Source organism: Panthera onca, chromosome D1 (assembly GCF_046562875.1).
Source record: "Panthera onca isolate mPanOnc1 chromosome D1, mPanOnc1 haplotype 2, whole genome shotgun sequence".
Taxonomy (NCBI): Eukaryota; Metazoa; Chordata; class Mammalia; order Carnivora; family Felidae; genus Panthera; species Panthera onca.
Genome location: NC_138348.1, coordinates 55,860,681 through 55,882,981, shown reverse-complemented (window position 1 = coordinate 55,882,981; position 22,301 = coordinate 55,860,681). Strand labels below are relative to the sequence as shown.

Genomic DNA, 22,301 nt, shown 5'->3' with positions numbered 1-22,301 from the left:
TGCCTTCTCTGTCTCCTCATTCTCTTTCTCCATTCCCTCTCTGTCTCTTTCTTATCTTTGTCTGTTCTGTTTCTGCCTCATCCACATCTCCATCCCTGCTTTTCTCTTGTATGCACTTCAGCTCTGTCTCCATCTCTGCCCCTGTGCACCTCCTTGGCCCCATCTCCAATCTCTCTCTGGTCCATGTCTCATCCTTGTCTCCATCTGTGTACTTGTATCGCTCTTGTCCCTTTCTCCATCACGTTTCTGTCCCTTTCTCTCCCTGTGTCCTCTCTTCATCCACGTCCCTATTCCAGGCTCCGTCTCTTCCTTGTCCGTGTCTCCATCCCCCTCCTGGGCTGCCTCCGTGGTCCCCGCCGGGATGGGGACCTCGCTGGGGGCGGGGCCGAGGGGCTGGATCAGAATAACTCGGTTATCGGGACGAATTAAATTAACTTCTTCACATGAGCGCCGCCAGGCCTATTTCCCCTCCCTTCTGCTGGGCCGCAGGTGGGGAGGCCGAGGAAAGGGGTTGGGACCCTCCAGCCTGGCACTATGCGTAGCGAGCGAAGGTCTGGTCCAGATTGGGGCCCGATGGGGACTCTAGGGATCGGTCCCCGCGCCACCCCTCCCTGCACCTCGGGAGCCCAAGGAGGGTGGCGGGGACCCTTTGGGGTGGGGGTCTGGTGTGGCTGGGGGTGGGGCCTGGGAGGCCCAGGCCCCGCCCCACGGAGCTCGCCCCGCCCCGCCCCCTCCGCGGGGTCCTGAGCATTAAAAGGCGCGCGGGCCCGGTCTGGCTGCACTTGCATTGCACCCGGGCGGAGGGTGGCCGCGACGGGGCGGGCGGACTCGCGGGCGCTCAGAGCCGGCCTCGGGTCCTCGGCGCCAGGCGCTCGAACCCTTATCCCGACCCCCACCCGGCCCGGGACCCGGACCCCAACCCCAACCCGACCCGGCCCGGTCCGGCCCCCGACCCCGACCCCCGGGCCGATGGACTACTCCTACCTCAATTCGTACGACTCGTGCGTGGCGGCCATGGAGGCGTCCGCCTACGGCGATTTCGGCGCCTGCAGCCAGCCCGGCGGCTTCCAGTACAGCCCCCTGCGACCCGCCTTCCCTGCGGCTGGTCCGCCCTGCCCCGCGCTCGGCTCTTCCAACTGCGCGCTTGGCGCTCTACGCGACCATCAGCCCGCGCCCTACTCGGCAGGTGAGCCCAGCCCCGGCCCAACCCTCCCTCCAAATCCTGCGGAAACCCCAGCCCCTGGTCTATGTGGCAGGTGACTGCGACTGTCCCCCACAGCTGCCACCATCCTTGTCCTCCAACACCCCGCGGGAACCCCAGTCTCCCTGTAAGATGGGGTTCCCCTAGACAGAGTTGAGCCCCACCCTCTCATCCTTCCCCTTCCTCTTTCTCACTGCCAAATCCCTATCCTGTGCTCTTTAGGTCAGGGAAATAGATCCCTGGTGCAGCCCCAGACCCCTCACCAGGTCCACTTGTCCCCACCTGCAAAGACTTACCACCAAACCTCTCCATCCCCGTATCCTTAGAAGATACTCAGGCTCAATCCAATCAGATCCCATCCTTATCCCCACCCCACTTCATGTCTGACCCCCAGCAAGGGCTCCTGCAGCAGCTGAGCTGCCCACATGGAAACCTTCCTAGAGCCCCAGCATCATCAAGCCCCTCCTGCTTGGTTTTGAACCCATCCTGCCTGTGTCCTGACCCTCTTGCACCACTGAATCCCGTTCTGTTGCCAGAAGAAAAGAGTTAAGCCACTTTCGTTCCCCCTGGGGCCTCTCCCAGCTAGAGTCCTGCAGAACCCAGAGGCAGCCCCCACCACTTCCAAGCCTCTTGATTCAAGTCCCCATCTGAACCCTCAACCTCATGGAGCCTCTCAGCCATCCCCATCTCACGGTTAGAGTCCAAGCTGCCCCACCCAATGTCCTTATCTCCTTCCTTCCTGAGAACACCACTGGGACCCAAGTAGAAGATTGGGGCCTGAAGGGTGGGGAGGGATGGTGCGATAGGAACCTAGATTTGGAGAAATGAAAACCAGCAAGATGGAGGCAAACACTGGAACAAGGATGGGGAGATTGGGTAGTCTGGGCCAGATGAGGATGAGGATTGGGGAGATACAGTCAGGAAATGGGGATATGGGCCCCAGAGAGATGGAGTTCTGAGATGGGGAGTTGAGGACAGATACAGAGAAGTGTGAGCAAAGACAGGAAGATTGGGGACCATGGGAGAAATGGGGACCCAGGGCTGGGGAGATAGAGATAAGAACTAGGTGATGGGGACAGGAATTATGGGAGATGGGAACCAAGGAAGACTGGCAACAGCGATGAGGAAGATGGGATAGGAATGGGGTGTTAGAGACAAGGATTAGGGGGGAGATAGAGAACTAGGGACATAGGACAAAGATGAAGGATATTAGGGACCCCTAAAGGATATGGACACCTAAGCAGGGCTTGGAGACAGGGATGAGGAGACAGTGTCAGCAACACTGGCTGTGGGGCAATGGGGATTGGGATGGGGTAAATGGGAGACAAGGATGGGAAGAGAATGAGGGAGGGGGGTAGGGCTGGCTGTGGGGGAGTTGGGACACAGACGTGCCTGGGAGGAATGAGAAGGGCAAGAAGAAGGTGAAGGAACCTGGGTGGGGAGAAATACGGACTCTTCTCAATGGCCACAAAGAGAAGAATGGTTCAGAAGGGGAAAGCTGAAGAGAGATGCGGATGGAGAGAGATGAGGAAGAGGAGAGGGGGATCAACATCTGGAGGAAAATGAGGCATGAGAGGGGGCTGAGAAAATGAAGCCTAGGAGAAGAGAAATGGCAGGGTAGAGGGGGCCAAGTCCCTACATGGCAGAATGTACACAGGCAGGGCTGAAAGTAGACCCAGGCCAGGGAGTCTCAGTCACCCAGCCAGGTCCAGAACTGGTACTGGGAAGACTCACGATACTGATAAGACGTGACAGCCAAGGTTAAGGTGGACATGGCACAGCCTGAAACCAAACGGGCAGACTGACCAAGGCAGAAACACCCAAGCGGAGATCGGAGGGGCAAGTGGACTGGAGGGAGATTAGGGAACAAGGCGGTGGGTGAGGCCAGGTCAGCGGTCTTGACCTGAGGATCAGATCCTGGTTCCTTCTCCTCTGCTCTTGGGCCCCATGTCTACCTGCGCCCTGTCCGTCTTCATTCCTGCCAGCTCCACTGAACGGTAGGGAAGAGGCTCAATTGGAGACTGAAAGGAGGAAGCCGAGGGGCCAGGGAAGGGGCAGGGACCGCGAGCGATCTCAGGGGCAGGACACAGCCGGCTGAGCTCTGCCCCTCACACCTTCACCCTCTTTGCTCCCCCTTCCTGCACACACCCCTAGTGCCCTACAAGTTCTTCCCGGAGCCGTCGGGCCTGCATGAGAAGCGCAAGCAGCGGCGCATCCGCACCACGTTCACGAGCGCGCAGCTCAAAGAGCTGGAGCGCGTCTTCGCAGAAACTCACTACCCCGATATTTACACGCGTGAGGAGCTGGCGCTCAAGATCGACCTCACGGAGGCTCGCGTGCAGGTGCGTGTTTTGCGTGTGTAAACGGGAGTGTGCGCGTGTCAGGGGGTGGGAAGTCAGTGCCCGACACCTGGGGGCCACGGGACAGAGTGGCAGGCAGGTGCAGCCTGGGGGCGGAGAGCTGGGACCAGGAGCTAGGGCGCGGTCTGGGGGTGGTTGGGAAGGAGAGGATGGGCAGCTGCGGTAGGCGAGGGGGCCAGGACTCGGCAGACCTGAGGCCCTAGGGAGATCTGCGTGTTCAGCCCCCCAGATTTCCCCCTTAGTCTCCCTAGCAGGGACAGGCGTGCGGAATCCTGGAAGGAGGCCGAGTGGGTAGAGCGGGAGCCCGGGGAGGCTTCAGTGCCAAGTGAGGCAGACGAATACGGGAAAGCCAGTGAGCTCCTCCACGTCCCCTCCCCAGGTCTGCAGCTGTGAAATCCCCGAGCCGGGAAATCCCGGGCTCTGGGCAGGCACAGGGCCCAGGAGAGCCGGGCCAGGGTAGATTCTGTTGTCTATCTCAGAAATCCAGTACAGAGGTTGAGCTGGTCCGCCCTTACTGGAGACCCTGAACAAAAGGTTTCCCCTGTGCCCCAACCCGTTCTCAACCGCCGTTGGACACCCCAGGTGGAAATTCCTGGAGCTTCGTGTAGGAAGGACTTCGGGGCAGGGCTTTGGGTGATGAGGGAGGGGAGCGAAGGCGGAGTCCCGGAGACCAAGAACACTGGGTCCGCGGGTGAGCAGATCCCAAGGGGGAAGACCTGGAAGGAAAGGGCAAGTGGAGGAGAAGAGGTGAACAGAGAGGTGAGGAGGGCAACGGGTCAAGTGGAGGGCCGAGGGGCCAACGCTCAGAAAGCTGGCAATAATCCTGATCCGGTCCCTTCTGGACTGAGGGCTCACCCGCGCCTTGCGGCCTCGGCCTGACCGGCCCCTGTGCCCGCAGGTCTGGTTCCAGAACCGCCGGGCCAAGTTCCGCAAACAGGAGCGTGCCGCCAGCGCCAAGGGTGCGGCGGGCGCGGCGGGCGCCAAAAAGGGCGAGGCGCGCTGCTCGTCCGAGGACGACGACTCCAAGGAGTCCACGTGCAGCCCTACGCCCGACAGCACCGCGTCGCTGCCGCCGCCGCCCGCCCCCGGCCTGGCCAGCCCGCGTCTGAGCCCCAGCCCGCTGCCTGCCGCCCTGGGCTCCGGGCCCGGCCCTGGCCCCGGGCCACAGCCGCTCAAGGGCCCCTTGTGGGCCGGCGTGGCGGGCGGCGGGGGCGGCGGGCCGGGCGCGGGCGCGGCGGAGCTGCTTAAGGCCTGGCAGCCGGCGGAACCCGGGCCGGGGCCCTTCTCGGGGGTTCTGTCCTCCTTCCACCGGAAGCCTGGGCCGGCCCTGAAGACCAATCTCTTCTAGCCGCCGGACTCTGGAGGCTCCGGGCCTGCCCCCCAGAGACGTCCTTGCCCCTCCAGGACCTGACAGAGTCCCTCCCCATTCGGGCGCCCGCCTGAAGTGCCCATCCGTCCCTACCCCTACCATGTCTGACCCGTAGGTGTGCCCTCCCCAGCTTTGGAGAGAGATCAAGTCAGAGACACTCTCCTCCTCACCTACCCTACCCAGCAGAGCGGGGTACTTTTCACTGGGGCCGCCCCCCCTCCCCTCCCCAATTCCAGCTTGGTTTTCTTTGGAACCGGGATGAAATAACAGCGCTGGAATGTGAGGGTCCTCAAGTTCAGTAACAGCCTAGCTCTGCAGCTGGCTGGGTCACTTAGCCACCAGCCTGCTGCTCTAGCCCCTGGGCCAACCCACACTGACCCCACCCGTTCTGGTCGTCGTTGGGATAATGAGCCGCCTGAAGGGTCCCACTGCCAATTTGTCCCCTCCCATTCCCAGCCGGTCTGGCGCAGAGGTTAGGCCGGTTCAGAGCAGAGGGGCTGGCTGCCAGGGCATCGGGACAGAGGGGTTACCTCTTTCCTGATTTTTTTTTTTTTTTTTTTTGGTTGTTGTTGTTCTTTTCCTTTGAAAAACTTGTAATTTATTGAGGTGAGTTTTGCTCAATCCAAATAAAACTTAATTTATTGAAGACATCACGCTGGCAACCCTTCTGAGTACTCAGGATGGGGCTACGCTGCCTGCAAGAGACGGTCCCCCTTGCAACCAGCGAGGAAGCCACTGCTGCCACGCATCCGCACCCCATGGTGGTATAGACCAGGAGACAGTGAGAACTAAGCAAACTAGCACTTTATGGCCCAAGATTCTTCTCCCCACCCCCAACCGGCCCCAATAATATTAAAGTGCCTGCCCTCCCTAAACCCACGCAGAAAAGCTTAAATAAACCCCAGCCCAGTCCTTGGGCTATTCCTTCATTTCCGGACGGACACCCCCAGAGTTGGGGTTGGGAGAGGTCCTAGCTGAGAACCCCCGACTGTGGTTCAAGGCCAGATAGAGGGCAGCAGAAACCGCGGTGAAGTGGGGGCCCAGACGTACCCAAATGGACCCTACAGGCACCCCCGGGACTGGGAGTAGGGGTCCAGAAAGGGAGGTCAGCACCAGAATAACCAAAGTCCTTGGTAATTACGGCAACTGACTCTGCTGTAAAAGGTGAAGGGCAGGATGTCCTAATTAGGGCATTCCAACATGATTGGGCAGTGGGGAACGCAGATCCCCAATAAATAGGCAGAGAGGTACTGCCCCACCCCTCATAATTTTCAACTTTGGGGCTAAGGCTGGGCCTTAGTAGGGGCGGGGAGGGGCGCTGAGTTCGCAGATTCGCAGTGCCACCGCTATCACTTGCTGAGCTGCAGGGTGTCCAGAAGGAGGCGCTTGTGAGCCGGGTCCTGCACCCCGGCCTCCTCCAGGTCCTCCTCGGTGATGTCGCTGTAGGGGTAAGATAGGCTGGGAGATCCGCGAAGTGGTCTTGAGGGCCCGTAGCTCCGCCCCAGGGGTCAGACCCACCCATCCGCCTCCAGCCCCGCCCCCACCTGAGAAACTCCAGGTCGTCCCAGCCATTGTGCACCAGGCCCTCCTCATAGCGCTCCAAACCGATGGCCCGCAGCCAGGCGCCCATGCCCGCCTCGCCCAGCCCGCTGGCCCGCCCGCCCTGCGGGCACGGAGCCTGAGGGAATAGGGCACGTCAGGGGGAGCACTGAGGGTACCCACACAGAGAAGCACCTGCAGACAGCCACTTTCTACCACGTGCTCTCAGGAAGGAGGCAAGAACTAGGGCTGATTGAAGTGTTCCCCTCCCCTCCCCCAAACTCTCCAGTGCCCAGCTCAGGGCAGAGGGGACACTACTAAGTGCTGAATGGTGAAGGAAGAAGATACCACCTCAGGTACACACAGACAGCCACCCCTCGTCCACACACCTCCTCTGCCAGGTCCTCCTGGATGCTCTCTCTGATGCGAGGTGGAGGGAAGCTGAGAGGCCGGCCATAGTCTGAGGGCAGTCCTCGGGGTGGCTGCAGCTCCAGGGGGCCTGGCAGAAGCACTGAGCGGCCAGGCCCAGCAGGAGCATAGTCCACCTCACTCAGCGTCTTGGCCATCTGCAGCACTGAGCAGGAACGATCGTCCCCACTGGCTACCTCCCCCAGGAAAGTGCTGGTAGGTGAGGGGCCTGGGGGTAGTGGGGGTCTTGGATGGGCCTTGGGAGGTGGTGGGCCACGGGCCTCACCCCCACTGCGGCCCCTGACCACTGGCCCTGTCAAAGGGTCCAGGCTGGGGGGCAGGAAGATGGCCGAGTCTGGCAGTGGTGGTGGTGGAAAGTCTGGAGGGGGCAGTGTGCCCCCAGACTCCTCATCTGATGAGCTCCCCTCTCCCACATGGGGGGGCCGGTGGCGCCCAAGCTGTGGAGCAGGCACTGTGATGGCCACTTTGTTCTTGGTGGCAGGTGGGACAGGGGTCCTGGCAGGCGAGGGTGGCTCCGGGGGCAGCAGCTGGTGTGGGACCCCTTCAAGGACGTAGTAGGCAGGGTTATTGAAGCTGTTCTTGGGTGGGGGGGCCACCACCCCTTCCGGCTCTGGAGCCCCCTCTGCCTTCAACCTGCATTTGGGAGCAGGATAATTAAGTCAGGACCCAGAGACCAAAGTGAAGGCAATGGGTGCAGTGGAAGGAGAACTGTACTGGGAGTCAGGAGATAAGGGTCCCTGGTCCTAGAATTGCATGAGACCTTGAGCACATTGCTTTCCCTCTCTGGCCCTCTGGTCTTCATCTCTAAAGTCGAGTAGACATGGCAGTTGAACAGATAATCTCTAAACTTCCTAGCCTTACTTGCTAAAATTCTCAGAGCGTAAATCAGTGCAAACAGGTGCCAGAAGTCAAGGCAATGAAGGCCTTTAATGGGAATGATCAGCCAGAGTTTGAAAGCCTCTGGAGGCATCTGAGGCCAATCTACTGAGGAATCTTACCCAGGGATTCAGGTTAGTTTTACTCAAGCCTGAGGATAAAACCAAGGCGACTGATAACAGGTGAAGATGAGTGAAAAAGCACCAAACCGTACCTAGCAGCTTTTATTGAAGTTCAATCGACAGTTGGATATAATTAGAAAGTAAGCCTCACTTTCCAAGAGTATGATCCACAGAATACTAGTTCCCCAGGGTATTAATAGTTACTGTGTGGAAAAGAAGTTTCCTAGCACATTAAGTTTGGGAAACTATATTCAACAGAGTTGAAAAACAGTTTCCTTCCTGTCCACATGCTCAGAGCTTTTGCGAACACTAGTGTGCACTGGACTATCTAAGAAAAGAATCTAGCAAGAACCGTTTCCCAAACCCATTTCCAATAGGGCATCTTGTAGGACTGTGGTCCCATAGTATGCACTGAGGGAAATCCCAGGCTGAAGCCAAACAGAAAGCTCAAGCTAAATCTGTTTACATGGAAGGAACTATTGCAAAAACAACTTCTAATTCTATTTTTTAAGGCAGAATGGGGAGGAAAGGCTCACTGTGCTCCTTTGGATTCAGAGAGCCACGCCGAAGAGGGGATTGGCTGGCCAGAGTGGCCACGGGTGTAGAGCCCTGGCACTCCCAGCCATGGGGCGTCAGAACACTCAAGCAGCAAATGATCCCCAGGCTGGCCGTGAGAACCAAACATAGCAATAGTTAAAGTGGGGGGATAACAGGTTCCTTCTCTCACCTGGAGGTCAAGGGCTCCTCCCGGGGAGCGGCTCGAGGTGGGGCTGGGGGCCTCCCAGTTGGTGGTGGTTTCTCTGGTTCTTCGAATAACCTGGACAGTGGGCAGGCCGCCTCTGCGGGGGCTGGCTTGCGGTTCCCTGACCTGCCGGGGTGTATAGGGAGGAGATGCTGTAGAGGCTGTCCCAAAGCCCCCGGGTACCCCTTCATGGGACACCCAGCACAACCCCAGCTCACCTGGGATCCTGGCTGCCTCGAGACACAGAGGGGGCTTTGCTCTTTGCTCCTGCCTCGTCCTTATCAATGCTGATCCACTCTGGGGGAGGAAGAGAAAAGAGACTCAGAGAGGACCTGGGGTCCTGGACCCTAGATACCCACTGGGCCTACCAGCCTCTTTCCAGCTACTCCTCAGGGCAGGCCCACTCCCAACCATGGCTGCAGAACTTCCAAATATTCCAGGGATTCTAACATGCTCTCCCCACACCCCCGGTTCTCCTTTCCGAGACCTGCCCACACCACCCCATCTCATGCCCCATATCCCTCCCAGTGGAGCCCCCACCGTAGAGTCGCTCACGGGTGCCCAGGCGCTCTGTGGGCACCCGCACCTTCATGGAGCCACGGATGTTGCCTGTCTCCTCGCCACGGTGGGACAGGAAGGTCAGGAACTGCTGTGCTGTGCTGCCAATCATGGACTTGAGTGCCACCACACACTCCCCTGAAGGGCAGATGGGGTAGACCAGCAGATTGCCAAACCTTTCTAGGTCTCCTGTTTGGCTTTCTGTGCCCCTTGGCACCCCTCACCCCTCACCATAGGATTCGTAGCCATCCATGGATTTGACCGTGAGCAGGAGGTGCTGGTCCTGCAGGTACTCGATGTCAGCCAGAATTGGCTTGAGCTAAGGAGCAGAGAGACCCAGTGAGGAACAAAGCCCCAACCATCCCCTCCTACCCGACACCACTCATCCCTACCCTTAGGCTCGTCCATGCTCACTACCACTCATCTACTAGGGAAAAATCCCAAATCCTTAACACAGAGGACACAGCCCCACATGGGCCCTTCATAACATTTAACAGCATCGTAATTAATTTTCCGCATCCTCAATGGCTAACACAGGACCTGACATTTAGCAGAAACTCGAAAAGTTTTTGTGAACAAATAAATGAACCTACAACTTGGTCCCACACCCCTCAAAGAAAGCAAATGCCCTCATCCTCATTCATACCCAGCCCCCACCACACACATGCACATACACATGCATGCACGCACACACATGTGCACGCACACCCATGTGCACGCACATACATGGACATGCTCCACTGCACCTCTCCCTGTGCCCTCACCTACAAGCCCAGGCCCTGACAAAAGCCTCACCGTAGGCAGCTGGCGTGAAGACCACTGCACCTTGAGGAAGTTGATGTTGTCACTGCTCTGGGCATCATTCTCAAAGCTCTTCTTGTACTCTGGGATGAGGGTGGGGAATACCCGACTGAGTGCCACCTCCCGGCTTCCCTTCCCACTATCCAAGGGGGATATCCAAGGTGTCTGGGCACCTCTGGTTCCCCATCCCTCTCAGGCCACACCCAGCCCGGGGCCCCCCTCTGACCCTCCAGGCAGGTGGAATAGAATTCAATGAAGAACTTGGTGCGGCTGGCTGTCTTCACAATGGCCTCAATGCTCTCAAACTCAATGTAGGCCTGGTCCGAAGTCTTTGAGAGACCTGAGGGGTAAAGGGAAGAAGGCAGTCAGGAGGGCTGAGAGGGTGACAGGAGGAACAGGACAGAGACTGAGCCCTGGAAAGAAATCAGGGGTCATGGCAGAGCAGTAAGGGAGGCCCCAGGAAGGAAGGCCAGGAGGGGCCTCCCCAATCCCCAGCAACCAATGGGGAGACCCCAAAGCCCAGACCATGGACCAGGGCAAACAGACAACCCAAGGATGAGAGACCATCTAAGGAAGGGCTGGAGGATGAGAATGGCTGCAGGGATGGCCTGCCAACAATCCCCCACACTACCAGGCACACTCAGCGGTACACATGTGGTTCCAGGCAAATACAGATACACATGCACGTTTATACTCACACACATACACACACTCATGGACATGTACTTCTCATGATGCCCCAGGCACAGACACCCTCACACAGCACACATTCAGAAACATTACCGCATGTCCGTGTATACACCCAAACACACGCACAGATATATTCAAACCTATGCACATCCCCAGGCCACCACCAGTGCCTATCCACCCACAAGCACATCCAGAATAGTCACCTTTCTTAGAGATGAACTGAGAGGTAACTCCAACCTCAAATGTCCCAAACACAGGGGAGTGGTCGCTGGTGACGATGTCATCAGTGCAACCTGGGATAGGAATGGGAGCTCAGGGGCAAGCTCTTTATTCTCCGTTCCCACTTCCCAAAGCTAGGGCAGTGTCAGGACAGTGACCACCCAGGACTGCCCATCACCCTGTCCAGGAAACTCTGACCATAGGAATTGCAGATGATGTGGGTCTCAGGGTAGGATTTCCAGAGAATCCGGTCACACCATGAAGGCACATTGGTCCGGACCTGGGGCAGGAGATGGCAGCATGGTCAGGTTCAATAGCTGGGGTTGCTCAGCATGAGCCCCACCCAGAGCTGCAGAGCTGATGAGGCCCTATGCTCCCACCACACCAGGCCCCCGTGCCTACCTCCCTTCTTGGGTCCTTGTAACACTCAGGATCACCCCTAAGGCCTCAGAGGAACCACAGAAGCTGGAATAGTAACTGCCCAGACCCTTGACCAGACATGTACCCTTGATTCACTGCAGGCCAGGGGAGTCTCCCAAGCACTCCGCCCCCAAACCTGCCTCGTTCCCTTCACTCACCCCAGTTGGCTTCTGCTTGTGCCAGGCATATGTGTCCCGGGAACCCCGCTCATAGCGGTAGGTGGGTGGGAAGGAGATCTCCTCCTCACCTAGGAAAGGCAGGGAACAAGTATGGATCAGGGCCCTGAAGACCCAGGAGTATCGTAAAGGCCCCATCCCTTAGAGACCTCCTGACAGGTCCACACTCACTGAATCGAAGAAAGACCTTGTGTTTCTCACGCTCCAAGTTGAGCTGGTCCACTCTGAGCAGGGGCTCAAACTCCTTCCTGCTGATGTAGTTGAGGATCTCCTGTGGTGAGGACACAAAGACTGAAAACTCCCTCTTGACCCACAGCCAGAGTCAGAGGTAGGATCCCAACTGGCCCCCCAGCCCAGCTCCCCTACCAGTCACCACTGGCCCTGTTTGCACCTGGATATCCATGTCCAGGCGGTAGTTGAGGTCCCCAAACCAGAAGAGGTGAGTGAAACGCAGAGAGATGTCAAAGGCACTGAGCTGTCGGTCACCTAGTGAGAGCAGCCGCAGGATGTCCAGGTAGTTCTGGTTCCGCCTATGGTGGGGGTTGGGGGAGGCCTCCAGGGTCACGAGCCAGGGACTGGCAGAAAGGTAAGTCTCTGGGGTCAGGTACAGGGTAGGGCTCAGGGTGCCTGGGGACAGAGGAAATAGCTGGGAACAAGATCAAGGTCAGGAACAGACAGCAGTCTCGGGTTTGGACAAGGGAGAAGGGGCTCTCTGGGGACAGGGAGGTAGGTGGGTCATGGACTGGGATATGGGAAAGGGAATAGGTCTCAGGTGAATAGGGAATGAGGGTAAAGACTTGGGGAGGTGCCCCCCTCACCGGGCAGTTTTCTCATTTCCCGAGGTAAGGTGGCAATTCACAAAGCCAAATGAGGTGCCATTAAACATGAAGGAGACACCCACAGCCCCCTTGTTTCCTGTCAGGGCAAGCAAGAAAAGAAGGCCTGTGTCACATCTAGAGGGCTCCCAAGTCTCCCCTCTGCCCCTCAAAGCAGCAGTGGGAAGGTTCTCCCAACTCCCCCCCGCAGTCTTATGAGGCAGGCAGGCCCCTGAACACATCCCCTCCTTCCCTGGAGGTGCCACACAGATCACACACGGTCCATCTGGATGGACCGAGTTTCTCTGCATGTGTGAACAAGGCCCCTGGAGATCACAGGGGATCCCAAAGGTGACGCTGAAAGGACTTGCAGATTCTGAGCAGAATCTATGCTGAGGGAGCACTGGACCACAAACCAAGAGACCTGGGCACTCTGCCAAGTCCTCCACATACTAGTCGTGTGACCTTGGAGAGGTCACTCAGCGACTCTGGGCCTGAGTGTTTTTTGGGTCTTTTTGAGTTTTATCATCTATGAAATAGAGGTAATTATCCTGGCCCTGCCTTCCTAGTGGTGCTGGAAGAGATTTGGAATATGAATATGCTTTACAAAGGGCTCTCTATAGGGGTGCCGGGTGGCTCAGTGGGTTGAGCCTCTGACTCTTGATTTCAGCTCAGGTCATGATCTCACATTTCATGAGTTTGAGCCCTACATCAGGCTCCATGCTGACAGCACAGAGCCTGCTTGGGGTTCTCTCTCTGCCCTGCCCCCTTCCCTCCTGCTAACTGTCTCTCTCAAAATAAACACACTTTAAAAAAAATGGGGGGAGGGCTCTCTATATAAGAAAGCTGGGAGCAACCAAAAGGAGGAGACTGTGAGCTGGAGAGGAAGCAGGAGGCGTGGACAGAGGGACCCTGCCCACCCTGCTCACCCAGGGTGTTGGCGATGCCAGTCTTCACGCTGGATGTACTGACGTGGCTGATTCGGTTCTCGTGCTCTGGCTTGACCAGCACAGCCACCTTGATGTTCCACAGTGACTGCATGGCAATCTGGGTAGAGGGTTTGGGGTCACTCTGGCCCTGGACCGGGGCCACTGTCCGCATTCCCCTCCCACCCCCACCTACACTACAGACTGTTCTGTCAGTCATAGGATAGGAAGGTCTCTACTACCCCTTTTTCCTGAGGTGCCAGAGAAAAACACAGCACGTTCCCATAGCATGAAGGACTCGGGTTAGACCTCCTAAAGGATATGCCCAGGGACCAAGGGAAAAGCCAGTCAAGTTGTGCTCCCCAGCGTCACCCATGAGGTGAAGTAGGATAGTTTGGGGTGGTGTGTGAGGAGGGGGACTGGACAAGATGACCCCCTCACCGGGCGGTAATCCAGATCTGTGAGCTCCTTGAGGCCCCCGCGTAGTAGGTCCAGCCACTCGCGGTCGCCCACCGAGTTCTCCTGGGTCCCAAAGACATAGATGTCATGGGGTATGGTCACTGTGACTTCATCCAGGGTTTTCCCTAGACCCTTCGATGTGAACCAAGATGTCACGTTTTTCGGAGGTGGTACGCTTCCTGGAGGCGAAGGGGATGGGGGCGGTCAGGCCCTTGACCTGGGGCTATTCCTCTCTCCCATCCCAGCCCCAACCTGGGCCTGACCCATATTCCAGGTGCCTATGAAGACAGAGATCATGTCGGGCTCATCTTGCTTCGAGTGCTTGTTCTTCATGAGCTGCAGCAGCTGGCAGAAGGCCTCCCGCTTCTGGGGGGACAGCAACTAGTTAGGGGAGGTCCCTGGTAGGTGGTAGGTCCCATGAGGTCATGCCTGTGAGTTCACTGCATATCCACTACTCAAGCAGACAACAGGTGCTCAATAAACGCTCACTGAATGACCATTTGACTCTGCCCTCAGGCCACCCATTTTCAGTACACATACTCTCTACCCTGTCAGACCCACTCCTGCCAAGAGGGATGACCGGCCTACATCACGTGTTCCCTCTCTTCCCATCCCACAGGGGACCCCTGCAGCCCCCAGGGCCTAGCCCAACATGCCACTCACCCGGGCACTGACAAAGATGAAGTCCTTGCGCTGCGTCCGATCCTTCTCCTTCTCAAACACAACTCCCAGCTTGTTCTGGACACGCTGGGACTTAATGAGCTGGCGGACTAGGGGATGGAGGATGGTTACACTGGCCTGTGCACCAAGGCCTGGAGGCCACCCTGCCCACCACCCCAGGTTGCTCCCTGGCTCACTGCGGTCATGTGTGAAGGTCGTCCAGTCCTCCTGTGAGTCCCGCTGTCTCCGCAGCAGCACCAGCCGCCCACCCTCCACATCCACGCTCAGCGTGAACTTCTGTGACTTCCCAATCTTGGTCAGGTCACCCAGGGTCACATCCAGCTTCACCTGCAGGTCAGGAGGTGTATAGGCTGCTGAAAAGACCTCAGGGCAGGTGACACCCCCTTCATCTCCAGCTGCTCTTTGGCCCATGAGGCCCCACCTGTCACCCCTCCGTGTACCTCAAAGGCCTGCACGGGGATGGTCTTGGCCTTACGTATGGATGGCTGCAGCGGGGCCGGTGGGGCTGTGGAGCTCATGTCCTGCAGGGCCTTCAGGGCCTGGAGTGGGGAAGGGCAGGGAAGGGCGGGCAAGGTCAGGGGACATGCTGAAAGCTGGGGCGAGGGGGGATACAGTTGATGTGGGGTCAATGCTAAACTGTAGATTCAGGGTTGAGATCAGTTAGGCCAACGCAAATACTCAGACTGCTAGGTCAGGTCAGAGGTCAGGGTTAAGGCTACCTTTTTCTGGATGCCTGACAGGAAATCCTTTAACACAGACAGCTTCAGTACCAGGCTCTCTAGTTCCTGCTCCCCAGTCTGTGGTGGATTCTGCACAGAGAAAGAATAAGGTTTGTAACATGCGGCCACCGCGCAGGAGGTCCCCCACCCAACCCGGAACATGAACCCCTTCCCCACAGGTCTCCTCACAATCCCACCTGCTGCTGCAAAAGGCGGGTCACCATGGGAGAGCTCTGCTGGTCAAACACCTTGGACAGGATCTCCAGGCCCGACAGGACCTTGTCCACCTCACTAGGGGAGACAGTAGGTCAGAACTCCCTACCCCGACCCAAGTATGGGGAAGGGGGGCTGAGTGTGCAGCTTCAGCCTCTACGATGAGGATACGAGGGTTCAGGTGAGGACAAGTCAGGAGGCAACAGCTGGCTCCCTGTTCAGGGCCAGAGATCAGAGGTCAGAGCATTTGTGCAGCAAGGGGGCAGGCGAGGACAGGTCAGAGGAGAGGCTGCATGCATGGTGTTGGGTGCCCCAGGTACCTGTGCAGCCTCCGGCAGGAGGTGGCCAGGGTGCGGGTAAGATGGGGCAGGTTGCTGGCTCCACCTCGCACAGCCTCCAGGTCCAGTCCGTAGCTACCCTTCAGGTACTCGTGCGAGACAGTACTCAGCCCATTGGGAGCACTTCAGGGAGGGGTTAAAAAGTCAGTGAAGAATCTGCTGACCCTGTCCCAGCACTGCCACCCTATCCCTAGAGGAGATAGTACTGGTAACAATTGGAGCACCATGGATCAGGGAGTCTACCTCTGGGGCTGAGATGGGATGAAGATCCCTGGGGGAGGAGTGGGGGCTGGGAAGGTCTCTCTACCTTTGATGAGGACAAGTTCTCAGAGGAGAAAGGGAATTCCTGTTCGGCGTAGGGGGTTGCGGTCTTACCTCTCAGCAGCTGGAGTTGTGGGAGTCTCAGGGGCTGCTGGGGGGCTGCCAGGCCCCATGGGGGCAGAAATACTGGTGGAGCCAGAGCGCGGGGGCAGTGGGGGCTTCTCATCCTCCCCATCTGTGGACAGGAGTCAGTGGGGCAGCTGTTTGGGCCTCCCCATTCTCATTGAAGTATGGGGGGATGCTGTGGCTATCAGAGACTTCCACAGAGGTGGGGTAAAGGGCTCTGGTATCATGGTTAGGGGCAGGGGGCTTTAGGGCAGGCAGGTTGAGAAGATGTGATGGGAAAAAACAGGTGGTGTCTGGGGAAGGGACAGAGAAGACATATGCACACGGCACAGCAGGCAGCACCTGAGGCATCACGGTCGTCCGGTGGGTCTGGCTCTCGCTCCCGCTCCACAGGGAGCAGCAGGGCGCACACAAGGCCCTGGTTGGGCTGGGCATACAGGCCGATGAGCTCGCCCAGGGTCTGGAAGCGGCGCACGGGCACGCCCTGCGAGGTCTGCGAGCAAGCAAGGGTGGGAGAAAAATCAGCCAGTCACAGGCTGGAATCAAGGTCAGGGTTTGGGGTCCAAGCTCCTACCTGCACGGCCAGGAAGTCTTCTCCATCAGGTAGAATTCTGTATGTATGCACATGCTTCTGATACCTGATGACAAAGCAGGGGTCAGAATCTGTCGCCCCCAAGCTGGGGTCTAAGCCCCAAGGTCCCCTCTCCTCCTGCCACCAGGCTCAGCCCCCAGCCCACTCAGGTTAGTTTTCCTAAAATCCTTTACTCAGTCCACACAGGGTTAATGATGAGGCCAGTCTACTTCTAGACCTGCCAGTCTACTTCTAGCCTGCTAGTGTTGCCAACAAGAGCAGGAATGACCAGCAGCATCCCCCCCCCTCCCACCCCAGCCAGACCTACATAGGCTCCACACCCACCACAGGGCCCGGGAAGCAACAGGCAGCTCTTTTGTGGCCTCCACAGCTGTCTAAACAGCCCCTCGGGCTGTGGTACCAGCTCTGGCCCCCCGCCAGAGTAAGAGTCCTCAGAAGCCTGGTAACCTCTGTTTGCATGCATAGGCAATGTGCTAACACACGTGTGTCCCTGCTGTCTGTGTTTACATTGGTGTCTGCCTCTACTGGAGCTGGGTGTGTCAGGGGCCATTTTTGCTAGGGAGTATGCGGGTATCCCAGCTTCTGTCCCCCTTCCCCAGATACCAGGAAATTGGGATGACCCAAGGGGTCCCCTGTGGCAGACCCAGGCTTGTAAGAGCGCCAAACTGAGGAGGGGCAAGAGGGGTACTGACAGGTGGCAGCAACAGCTGAGCAGGTGACAGCTGAGCCAGGCCTGGGCAGCACAGGCCACACTCAATGGGGGCAAAGACTCTCTTGCAGCCATACCTCAGGTAAACTTGCTCAACGGTGCCACCCGGGTCCATGTGTGTGCTGGGCAGGAGGGGGACACTGGCACCAGAGGACCGAATGCCTGTTTGAGGAGACCCTACACCTTGGCCACAGTCCATCCCCCACCTCAAGTAAGCCCCCTTTGGGCACTCTCCTGGATGCTGACGGGGCAACATTCTGTGCGGGTGTCTTTGTGCACTGGTTTGTGGACTGTGGGTCTGTATTTATAACATAAGCAACCCATGAACTGAGCCCTGTCTGCATGACAGGCTGGGTACTCAACACCCCACAGATGTGATCTCATTTAATCCTCACATTTTGGTACAGATATGAGCACCAACTCCATTCTCCAGAAGAGGAAATAGGCTCAAAGAGGAAAAGTGATTTGCCTCACTTTTAAGTAAAAGGCAGAGCTGGGACTTAAAGCCAGGGCAGAGCCCAGTGCCTGTATCCCGACCTGCCGGTCAGATTGCCTGTGCCTGTTGGAGCAGGGGTGTGTCCGGAAATGTTACCCACCTACAGGTAAGCAAGTATGTTTCTCACCACCTACCCCCAGGCTTCTATCCCATTTCTGACCCCTCCCCCCATCCCCGGGCTGCAGAGATGCAAGGAGGAGCCAGAGTCAGCTGGCAAAGCCAAAGCCCCTGACACAGACAGACCCTCACTCCACCCATCTCCTCCCCTGGCAGTGGAGTCTGGGCTCTCCCCTCTTGGGACAATAATGTTCCTCCCCTAGACACAGGCCCAGCTGTCCCCCTCCCACTCAACAGCTGAGCCAGCACCTGCCTCCCTCCCCTCTCTAATTAGGGGATATGCCTCAGAGGGGGCTGGGAGGCAGGACTCCGTGATATTTATCTGCGGAAGCTGTCCCTTGTTAGTCTCTCCTACTGGACGTCAGACTTGATGCATAAGCTGAGATTTAGGGGACCCCTTCCTCTTCGTCTTCAGGTCCACTGCCCAGGCCGGGGTTTCTCAACGCCAACACTACTAAAATTTTGGACTGCATAGTTCTTTGTTGTGAGGGACTATCCTGTGCATTTTAGGATGTGTGGTGGCATCACTGGCTTTTACCCACTAGATGCCAGTAGCACTATATCCCACTTGTGACAACCAAAAATGTCTCCAAACGTCGCCAAGTGTCCCTGAGGGGTAAAATCAACCTCAACTGAGAACCACTGGCCTATGCCCATGTACCCCCAAAGAAGTGAGGAGAACAGAGGGGTAAGGGACAGAACGACAGGGGTTTGGGAGGGTTCACGAGGCTGAGGAATATTACCAGATCCTAACAAGGCCCACAGGAGCCCACCTAGTATCAGACCACGGGGTGCAGGAGACAGCTCAGGGAGAAGGCTCCAAACATACCAAACGCACCCGGCACCACTGCCACATACAGCTCATGGGTACAGGCCCAGGATGAGATCCGTTCAGGGAGCTGCCAAGTCTGGCTCCACATTCAGCACCCATAGCTCAGGGCTAGGGCAGCCAGGATGCCCAGGACTGGGGCCCAGAGCCAGGGCACATGAACGCGCCCATTGATTCATGAAATAATGACACGGCCCCATATAGCCTCACATCCCCTTTTCTCAACACCACTCTGCTCCACCAGCCCCAGACATCTACCGCCAGGCAGGTCCCAATTTCAGTCCTGGCGGCACAGGAAGCTGCTGGGCATCCTCACATATCCATCAGTCTCTCTGGCCCCAACTCCCTCTATGCCTACAGCTCTTAACACCCAATCCCTGTATAAACAGAACTGCATATAACCCCGGAACACACATCCACACATCCTCACTCCCTCCCGCCCCTCCTGCCTGGAGGGTGCCTGAGGGGGTCTGCCAGAGACTCCCTGCATTTTTCCCTATTACAGCCACCCTGTTTAACAGGACCCCACATACTCTGCCCTCCCTGCCCCAGAAAGTGTCCCCAGACACAGCAGGAAGGAAGTGCCCCCTACATCCTTCCTCAGTCCCAGCTTAAAGCCAAAGCTCCCACTGTGGAGGGCGCAGACGTCCCACTGTCCCAGGCCCTCCGCGCACATGCAAGGAACCTGGGCCGTGCCCCCGCCCGCCAGGAGCCCCAGCCCACTCACAGGACACAGAGCGCGAAAGCTCCCGCCACGCTCTCGCTGTCTCGGACCAGGAAGCTGCCATCGCGGCCTGCCCGGGCCAGCAGCTCCTCGGCGGCAGCTCGGCTCAGGTCGCGGTGGTACCAGGCGGGGGCCGGGCTGCCCAGCGCGCCCCCGGGCCCCGCACCCCCCAGGCACGGCGCCCCGCAAGCCGAAGCCATGGCGCGTGCAGGGCTCAGCGCCTCCCGCGCCCACCGCCCCGCGCCATCCGCCCCGGGACGTTCGGGGCTGAGGCTGGGGGCGGGCCCGGGCCCGGGCCCTGAGGATCCGCGGACCGGACCGGGCTGGATGTCTGGGGCTCCGCGCTCTGCCGCGCAGGCCGCCTTGTTCGCCGCGCCGCCGCCGCCGCCGCCGCCTGCAGCGCCGGCCTCAACTTGAAGAGAAAGAAAAGTTTGTTCAGAGGCGGCGGGGGAGGGGCAGGAGCGCAGCGCTGAGCCGGCGGCCGGCCCCCTCCCCCTCCGCTCGGCCCACGGCCCGGCCCGCCCCTACCCCCACCATCTTCCCCGCGGGGATGATGGCCCCCACATTCCCGCAGGATCCCCCAAACCCACAATGATCCTGCCCTGCCATCACCACCCCTTAGAGATCCAGCCCCCAACCATCCCCCCAACGAAGGTCAAGTTCCCCCACCCTGCTTCTGGACACTTTGGATCCCGGCCCCCTCTCCGGAAAATAAGCCGTCTCTAGTAATCGCAATGGTATGACCCCCAATTCCCATAATCGTCTAATTCCACCCCAAATCCTTTTCATTCAGCTCCCCTTGCAGCCTCAAAGGGTCGAGTTCCCAAAACCTGCGAGGGATCCAAGATGAACCTCTTCCCATCCTTATCCTCGTTATCCGAGCGGCCTGGACCTTCAACTCCCATGAAATCTAGGCCCCTCTTAGACCTGAACCCTCAAACTCCACTGGGGCCAGCCCCCGACAAATCCCGCGGGGGTAAATCCCCCCTCCCCCCATTGAGACCTGGTCTCCCATACACCCTCAGACAAGGTCCGGTGTCCTCGAATCCCCGGGCACAGTCCCTGGCAGCCCCTCGCAGCCGGGGCAGAGCCCTTCCCCCCTCCCTGCCAAGTTCCCTGGCACCATCCCCCATACACGCAGGCCGGGGCCTTGAGGGGTTCAGCAGTCCGAGATCAGTACCCCCAACTGCCCTCTGGAAGAAAGTTCCCTCAAACCCCTGGGCTCCCGACTTCTCCCCAGAACCGCAGCCGCCGCGCGCAGACCCCCACCTCCTGGGCCGCTCCGATGCCCCTTTCCCGGGGGAAGCGGCCCTTGACTCTCAACGGCCACTTAAGATGGCCATCCTCTGCCGCCGCACCCCCCCCTCGCCTTCCGCCCCGCCCGCCGCTCCGCCCCCGCGGCTCTCCGCGGAGCCGGGGGTAGTACCCGCGCCCCGCCTACCCCGGCCCCCCGATCCTGGAGCCGCTGACCCGCCGAGTGACCTCGGGCCAGTCACGGCACCTCTCCGCGCCTCGCCTTCCCGCTCTGCAAAGTGGGGGCAATGTTATTTGGCCGACTCAATGGGACTGCTTGTAAAGCTCTCGGCACGGGGCCTGGCATCCAGTAGGCGCTCCAGAACAGCGGCTATTTTTATTATTAATTAAGGAGTAACAAAGGTGACAGCTGTGTAAACTGTAAAGCGCTGCGCCTGAACGAACGGGTATTATTAGCACCCGCCCCCGCCCCAGCTACTCCCTCCAAGACAACAAACTTGAGCCTTTGTGGGCGGGACGCCGAACCGGGAGCTCCCCTTATCGGGTACGTTCAGACACCCCCGCTCAGACGCCCGCCCTTGGCGGGAGGGTGGGGGGAACACGGTCGCCGGAAAGGGGGCGGGGCCCATGGAGGGTCTGGCCCGCCCCTTCCCCCCAAAAAAGACCTAGCCTGTGGCAGCGTCTCCCGGGAGTCCGCTTCCTGCCCCGCCCCTCCGCCCCTTAGCTCCTTAAAGGCGCAGGCCTCCATCCTGGCTCCCACTGCTGCCAACTCCTGAGCCACCGTCGGCCTATCTCCTTTAACCTGGGAGAGAACTTTCACTTTGCTCAATTGAACCTGTGCCTGGGTCAGTCCCTACAAGCTCCTTCCTCTATTTCCAATAAGTATTTGTTTAACCCAGCGGGACCAAAGCTTGGGATACGGAATGGGCTCTGTGGGGGCTTTCCCGACTAGGTAAATATAGTGACTAAGAGACAGCCCCCCCACACCCAACAGTGTCTCTAGACCCCTCCAGGAACCCCATAAGTCATCCTCCAAACTGCCCGACTTTTCCCGTCACTCAGCTCTAGAAATGAGGGAAGGTGAGTCTGCCATGAAGGGGACACCCTGGTGCGGTGGGGAGGGAAGAGACCTGGACTAGGAAACTTCATACCTGGGTTCTAGTCCTAGCTTGATCACCAACCTGCCTGGTGTCTCAGAGAGGTACCTGTGCCTTTTTGGAGATGACTGTGAGGGGGATGTAGAGACAAAGACTTCCCCAGGGGGAGACCCAGAGACCTACTCAGGCCTAGTTCCTGGGGGATGTGTAGAGACAGAACAGGCGTATCTAGCAATCGCCAGAGGAGAGGCCAGGCTTCTGCCCCTGGGAAGCCCCCAAGACTTTCCAACCTTTTCCCATCCTCCTGGCTGCAGCAGGGCTAAACCAATTCTAGACTCTTGAACATTTCATCCTCCAGGAACCTCCCACACTGCCCTCCCCATTCTTCTGTCTTCCTCCTCTGAGGGTTCCTAGTCTCAACTCTGTCCCTTCAATCCACATCA

General features: G+C 58.5%; 2 protein-coding genes and 1 long non-coding RNA gene across 8 annotated transcripts in view; 2 read left to right on the top strand and 1 right to left on the bottom strand.

The window, feature by feature from the left end:
- The first annotated feature begins 817 nt into the window (after window positions 1-817).
- Window positions 818-5,611, top strand: PHOX2A (paired like homeobox 2A). The gene is made up of 3 exons (XM_078433130.2): window positions 818-1,186; window positions 3,356-3,547; window positions 4,410-5,611. Exons 1-3 carry the CDS (start codon window positions 970-972, stop codon window positions 4,907-4,909), a joined length of 909 nt encoding a protein of 302 aa, XP_078289256.1. The 5' UTR covers window positions 818-969; the 3' UTR covers window positions 4,910-5,611.
- Window positions 5,542-21,174, bottom strand: INPPL1 (inositol polyphosphate phosphatase like 1). 3 transcript variants are annotated; one of them, XM_060605708.3, is made up of 29 exons: window positions 20,949-21,174; window positions 19,511-19,919; window positions 16,615-16,678; window positions 16,383-16,533; window positions 16,029-16,149; window positions 15,636-15,776; window positions 15,300-15,393; window positions 15,103-15,192; window positions 14,824-14,922; window positions 14,560-14,710; window positions 14,366-14,472; window positions 13,966-14,068; window positions 13,685-13,881; window positions 13,247-13,364; window positions 12,321-12,417; window positions 11,894-12,032; window positions 11,674-11,773; window positions 11,485-11,573; window positions 11,105-11,186; window positions 10,891-10,980; window positions 10,224-10,337; window positions 9,992-10,080; window positions 9,428-9,515; window positions 9,179-9,334; window positions 8,857-8,935; window positions 8,624-8,764; window positions 6,859-7,531; window positions 6,475-6,608; window positions 5,542-6,370 (listed from the first exon to the last, which is right to left on the bottom strand). In XM_060605708.3, the coding sequence occupies exons 2-29, from the start codon at window positions 19,705-19,707 to the stop codon at window positions 6,280-6,282; spliced, it is 3,795 nt and encodes a 1,264-aa protein (XP_060461691.1). In that variant the 5' UTR covers window positions 19,708-19,919; window positions 20,949-21,174; the 3' UTR covers window positions 5,542-6,279. The 3 variants fall into 3 exon arrangements, with proteins under 3 accessions (XP_060461691.1, XP_060461690.1, XP_060461692.1); XM_060605707.3 differs by lacking the exon at window positions 20,949-21,174 and adding an exon at window positions 20,777-20,905; XM_060605709.3 differs by lacking the exons at window positions 6,475-6,608; window positions 20,949-21,174 and adding an exon at window positions 20,777-20,905.
- LOC132674320 (uncharacterized) overlaps window positions 21,163-22,301 on the top strand; it is a 38,568-nt gene continuing 37,429 nt past the window's right edge. For 3 of the 4 annotated variants that reach the window (XR_013550133.2, XR_013550131.2, XR_013550132.2), the window contains exon 1: window positions 21,163-21,841. This is a non-coding gene — a long non-coding RNA (uncharacterized LOC132674320). The remainder of the gene's footprint in view (window positions 21,842-22,301) is intronic. The other variant, XR_013550134.2, reaches the window with a different exon arrangement.